This window comes from Epinephelus moara, chromosome 2 (assembly GCF_006386435.1).
Source record: "Epinephelus moara isolate mb chromosome 2, YSFRI_EMoa_1.0, whole genome shotgun sequence".
In the NCBI taxonomy this organism is placed as follows: Eukaryota; Metazoa; Chordata; class Actinopteri; order Perciformes; family Serranidae; genus Epinephelus; species Epinephelus moara.
The window spans coordinates 15,732,304-15,738,790 of record NC_065507.1 but is presented as its reverse complement, the minus strand read 5'-3'; the positions used below and the strand labels follow the sequence as shown (position 1 = coordinate 15,738,790).

The 6,487-nt window shown below is 40.9% G+C and overlaps 1 protein-coding gene across 1 annotated transcript in view; it reads right to left on the bottom strand.

Moving 5' to 3' along the window:
• The window catches only part of nlrc3l (NLR family, CARD domain containing 3-like), a 14,809-nt gene that overhangs the window by 6,986 nt on the left and 1,336 nt on the right, over nt 1-6,487 (bottom strand). Inside the window, exons 2-7 of the mRNA XM_050059546.1 lie at nt 5,998-6,204; nt 5,391-5,483; nt 4,694-4,868; nt 4,198-4,345; nt 2,659-2,751; nt 1,830-2,182 (exon numbers count right to left, since the gene is read on the bottom strand). Coding sequence (XP_049915503.1) covers nt 1,830-2,182; nt 2,659-2,751; nt 4,198-4,345; nt 4,694-4,868; nt 5,391-5,483; nt 5,998-6,204 — 1,069 coding nt within the window. The remainder of the gene's footprint in view (nt 1-1,829; nt 2,183-2,658; nt 2,752-4,197; nt 4,346-4,693; nt 4,869-5,390; nt 5,484-5,997; nt 6,205-6,487) is intronic.

Genomic DNA, 6,487 nt, shown 5'->3' with positions numbered 1-6,487 from the left:
CAAGGTCTGACGTAATGCGGGGATGTTTTAAAATTATTGAAATAGTCTAACAAAACACATGCATGCTTTTTTGTAGCTTAAAACCTTTTGGTTACGTGTCCCCCGTACATCTTCAGAACTACTTTTTCTCCGGTAAGCTACGGGCGATTTCTCAGAGCAGGAGGCTCGTTGAGAGTAGTGACACCGTCCCATCAGAGCTACAGATGGTCAGCGTTTCACACAACTTCATGTCCAAAAACCTGAACTATCACTTTAAGGTAAACATCTGCTCCTCTGATTTCTGACGACTTATTAAGAGATACTAACACATTTGCCAAACATTAAACATAAATCAGTATTAACTGTAGCTTAATGTAAAGTGAATAAATGTGATGTTTCCCAGCTAATCCTCCACTCATCTGCGTTAATGACGCAGTTTACAGGTTTTTTTAACTTCTGATTTATTAAAAACTGTTCTGAGCAAAGCATGGTGCTGAATTTAGCAGACTTCAGTTATAGTAATATAAAGTAGGCGTAAAGGAATTAAGTTTTAGCATTCATTGCTTTATATGATATAAAGGAAGTAAAGTAAATCAGTAACACATTCTCAGCCCTAATGACTAAATACATATTTCAAAGTATGTTGCTGAGTTTATTTTACAACAAGCAATTTTCTAATGTAGGTTGAGAATGAAGTCAGACGGGGAAAGACGGTGATATCATGTACTGACGTTGAGTGACGGACCTGTCAGTCTAAGTGTCATTCTCTTCACTATGTCTCGTGAAACTCTTGTGGTTTTATTTCTCATATCAATGGTACCTTTGGCAACAGGAGCAATCCCTTTTTATATCAATGGTACCTTTGGCAACAGGAGCAATCCCTTTTTGTTCTGGTTACATGTTCAACACACAGCTGCTGAAGACAAAAATTTAGCTTAGACTGGTTGTTAGTCGTTACAGACACGGACAGTGCAACAGGTACCAGAGCTCCGCAGAGACATTTTAGAGAACGCTAGGTCAACATTGCTTTAATATTTGTTAAAAAAGAAATCAGTATTTGCTAAATTGAAGGTGAAGCACCTTAGAAAAGAAGCAGCGCTGGCGGTTAGCTACTAACCACAGACCGTCTATGGGGCTCACTAGCTTAATGCTACTTCCGCTATCTCACTGGAAGTTGCGCCCATAATCATTTCTACAGTAGTGCCCTCAGGAATAAGGTGGATAGGAGTAGCCTAAAATGACTCCATTTGAGACTTTATACAAAATGTGGCAGACAAAACCAAAACCAAGCAATGCCTCTTTTGACTAGCAAAGCTCCGGGAACACCGCAGTTACCTCAGGAGAATTGCTGCGCCCAAGTTTTATAATGGCTGCAAAAGTAGTTATAGAAACCCTACACAACTGGTAATATTAAGGTAAACAAAATGATTGAGGTCACATTCATTTATCGTACAATGAGTCTGTTACGTGATTATCATAACACGCTTAACTTCTCCTTGTCTGTGGATCATATTTGTGGAACATGTCCAGTTGTTAAAGTTTTGGTTTAGAAGCTTTTATTGGTGATTTTTCACCGTAGAAAGGGGTGCTATTCATTCGTCATTCCCCGAATGCAATGACAGTGAGTGCACAAACTGCACAAGCTGACCAATCACAGCAGATTGGGCTTTTTTTGGGGAGGGGAGGCTTAAAGAGACAGGCACTAAAAAAAGAACAAGAGGGTAAAAACAGGTGTTCCAGAATAGACACAATATTAAGTGTTTTTTGAACATCAAAGCATTTAGAAAATAAAAATGTATGAACCTGAAAATGAGGATAGTAGGTCCCCTTTAAATTTTTTGTTGATTTACCTTATTGGCGCGATATTTTGCCCAATCCATGCAGAATTTCGCCACAGAGACAGACATGCCAATTCCTGGAATCCCAGTGGTCACAACTGTCCTCACCGGCTTGCCATCACTCGTCTGTAGTCGGAACAGATTGTTCAAACTCACAAAGGTGTCGGCACTGGGGACCTGGAGAGGTGTAGGAGGGTGGGGTCGGTACTCATGGGAGGGGTAAACGCCTCCACAACCACAGGTGGAAATCTGGGGCTCAACGTAGACGGTATTTAGAAGACTCTGCTTTCCGGCATGAACGACCCCCTCACGGATGACTTCGTATTTTCTGATCAATTCCTGCATCAGGTGAAAACGGATCAACACTGGTGGTGGACAAAGATAAAGAGGGAAGTGAGAAAACTAACTGTGGTTCGGAATCTGGATTTCACACTGAATAATAATCTACACATTTTCACCACAGGAGACATGCCACAATCAACCCTAAACCCCTGAATCCCACTTCACTTAAAGTGTAGGGAAAGTAAGGTTCTAAATCACATGGCTGACATTTTTATTGTCACCTTGACACTGGTATCCAGAAGCATTTAATACTTTATTAGTTACACCTTTTCTTCAGGAGAAAAAATACAAACTCATCTATTTTGACTTACTTTAGACCCGTGACACACACACACAAAAATTCAGAGAGCGCATTCCATGCTCTGTTAAATAACTTTTTGTAAAATCAGTACACAGCAAATATAAGTCATGTCAAAAATGCAGTCACAACATTCAGACTTAATTAAAACAAATTTTACTTTTATAAGCTTGTGATGGGATAAAACCTACGCGCACTTGCCTCTACTGCACATATCCTTTAGTTCGGCTGCCTCTGCTTTCTTGTTGATATTTTCTAGGGTGGTTATTGTGTGCAACAGAGACCGGTCCTGACCTGCAGAACAGAATTTTAATAACATTTAAAAAAACATTCACAATTCCTCTGCATTTCTTAGTCCTGCCTCAGAAACAGCATTTTTAATGTCACCCCTCAAGTTTTCCATTGTATTAAGGTCCAGGGATTGGGCTGGCCACTCCATAACGCTAATCATGTTGGTCTGGAACCAAGATGCTGCTCACTTACTGGTGTGTTTGGGCCCATTGTCTTGTTGAAACACTTATTTCAAGGGCATGTCCTCTCCGGCATAAGGCAACATGACCTCTTCAAGTATTCTGATGTATTCAAACTGATCCATGATCCCTGGTATGCCATAAATGGGCCCGACACCATAATATGAGAAACATCCCCACATCATGATACTTGCACCACCATGCTTCAGTCTTCACAGTGTACTGTGGCTTGAATTCAGTGTTTGGGGGTCGTCTGACAAACTGTCTGCGGCCCCTAGACCCAAATAGAACAATCTTGCTTTCATCAGTCCACAAAATGTTTGTCGATTTTGCAACAATGGGACTTTGTGGGGGCTTCTTGCCGTTAGTTTGGCTTCACATAGGCATCTTCTAATTGTTACAGTACTCACAGGTAACTTAAGACCTTCTTTGCTCTCCGAGGAACTGATCATATGTTGAGTCTTTGCCATTTTGACTATTCTTCGATCCATTCGAATGGTAGTTTTCCGTTTTCTTCCACGTCTTTCTGGTTTTGGTTGCCATTTTAAAGCATCTGAGATCATTTTAGCTGAGCAGCCTATCATTTTCTGCACTTCTTTATATGTTTTCCCCTCCCCAATCAACTGTTTTTTCTTTTTTTTTTAAAGATTATTTTTCAGGCTTTTTGCCTTTATTGTACAGGATAGAGTGAAACAGGGTGAGGGAGAGAGAGCGGGGGGGTGACATGCAGCATATGGTTGCAAGCCGGAGTCGAGCCTGCGACCGCTGCGGCAAGGCATCGCCATTGTTGCAAGGGTGCTGGCACTATCCCCTGCGCTACCGACGCCCCCCCAATCAACTTTTTAATCAAAGTACACAGGTCTTCTGAACATTGTCTGGAGTGACCCGTTGACTGCCTTCGTCCTTAAATAAGGGCCACCTGTTTGACACCTGTTTTTTCACAGAATGAATGACCTCACTAATTGAACTCCACACTGCTATTATTTTCAACACGCCCCTTTCAATTTATTATTTAATTACACAGAATCAGCAGCATGCATGTCATGACTGTTGGGCCTGTTGGTTTTCTATTACTCTACTACACCTACTAGTAAATTATTTGCCATGTAGGAATATAATTTCTACCAAAAACAGTGATTGACCTGGTTAGTGATGTTGGACTGCTATTATTTTGAACACACCTGTAAGTCCATGAGCACCCCACAAGGCTGAATCCTTATTTTCATAACTATGGCTTTACTATTAATGTACTATGGCTGTGTTTTCTTACCAAGTACCTCCAGGCTCTTATCCACAAAATCAAGAATGTCTCCCTCCATCACCTGTTGCAGGGTTATGCCTGTTTCCCGTTGATAATACCACATCTTAAATTTGAAGAGCTCTTCTCTGGTGAGGCGTGTTAAAACACTCTGCATACTCTGCAGACAGAGAGAAAGGTAGTTAAGCCATTGTCCTGCTGAAATAATGTGGATGTCCTTTGGGCCATATCAAGATTACATTTCATCATTTATTAACAAACTTGAGGAAACTGGTAAAGCGCCACAAATACTTGTTAAATTTTAATTATTTTGTTCATTATATAATGGGTTTTTTTTAACAAATAGAGATAGATATTAATAGGCATGTGTACTATTATCAGGATGTATCAAAATCAAACAATAGATTTAAAAGGTATCATCAGGTCAAAGAAAGTCCTGAGACCAAAACAACAAGACACAAAAGAAATGAAAACATTGGGCATTGCAGACCAACTGTGCTGCATCAACCTTGAAAATATGGGGCAGGTCCTGCTCTGGATGTAGTCTGCCTGGCTGGCTATTCTCATCAGTCTGCATTGCATCATCCGGTTCAACAGGCTCAGGTGGTTCTGGGGAATCAGCTACCAAAACTTCATCTGCATCTTCCTCATCGTTGTCCGAAAAATCCCCCAGATCTGAAGACCTGAGAGACCACAGGAAGAAAGTTAGAAATGCAGGACGGAACACTGCAAATATTGTCTGAGGATCATTTTGATGTGTTGTCTCTTTTTGACTCCACTCAAACAAAAATCGCATACATCATTTTGTTAAAATAAAAATACTCTATTTATCTACACAAGTGTTAGATGTCTTTATCAAGTCTCTACCCCAAACTTGGTGTTACAAAATGGGGGTGTCTTTTAGTATTTTCACATATAAGTAAAAACAAAGCTAGTCAAGATATTATTATCAAAAATGATTTGATATAAACAAATGTTTAATTTGAGGCGAGTGGTGAATTTGGGAGCGACAGATAGAATTCCAGTGATTGTTAACAACTATATCAACGACATGTTATACACATCATTATGCCAGTTGCGTGCATCAGCAAAAAAGGCAATAAGTAAACTTAGCTGTAGCTTTGATTTACATTGTCCAGATTTATGAAAGACAATCCTCTGTGTGTGTGTGTGTGTGTGTGTGTGTGTGTGTGTGTGTCCTCCACCTGGTGTCAATAACAAGTGCTCCCGGTGGTTTGGTCTGCTGTGTGGTCATGGTGTAGAGGGTCTCTGGAGACTCTGAGCGAACCATCTGCAACCTGGCAAAAAATTAGGGACAATGTCCACCTGGTAAGTCCTGGTCAAGTTCCTGTTAGCAATTTTTAAGTCACTGAAAGCAACATCTCCCTTCAAAACATAGCACAGTGGACTGAATTTTAGCAGCATAAAGAGCCAAACCTCTGTTTTTACAAAAATGAATTCATATAGAATACCGGCATGTGCAAGCAAACTGATTTGCATATTGTACTAAAATGAACAGATACCAAGGGCAGCCTTGAAGGAGGGAAATCCAACTTGTGCATAGGCAATTTGTGAAAAGGTTGTCACTGCCACCCAGAGCCTGGGAAGGAGTAATACATCCTGTGATTCACAAAACTTAATCCAAACTTTGCCTTTACTGAGGATCTTTCAACAAGGTCAACACCAGCTCAGGTGCAGAGTACAGCAAATGTATAGATGGCAGTTATGTACAGCCTAACACAATCTGTGGTGAAACAGCCAAAACACAGAAACACTGGGATAATGCTTAAATATCAAATCAAACTGCAGTACCCGGTCGCCTCCTCAGTAGTCGATTCAGGTAGGGCCACAGGAAATGGGGCAGAGAAGGCCTCAGCAACTTCTGCTCCTTTTCCCTCCTCCTCTTCCTCCTCCTCCATCTCATCACTGTCACTCTTCATTGAGCCATAGCTGGAGGGTGGCCTCTTACACTTCTTCTTCTCCTCCTCATCATCATCATCTTCCTCCAGCCTAAAGATCCTGAGGGTATGAAAAGAGGATGTTAGTGGGTGTGACACTGTTTTAAATAATCCAATAGGGAATTATAGCTGCTGTGCAGCGATGGGTCGGGTCCGAGCATTTTTAGGCAATTCTGAGCAACAAGCAGAAGAATTGGAAGACATTTAGCAACACAATCTGCCTTTTGCATCAGCTGAGGCTTGAACTCACAACCTCTGAGACTAAGAATCAAGTTCTATCTCACTGAGCTAATTAGTCAGTGACAATTCATGTGTAGCTTCATAAATTGACTAAGCCAGATGTG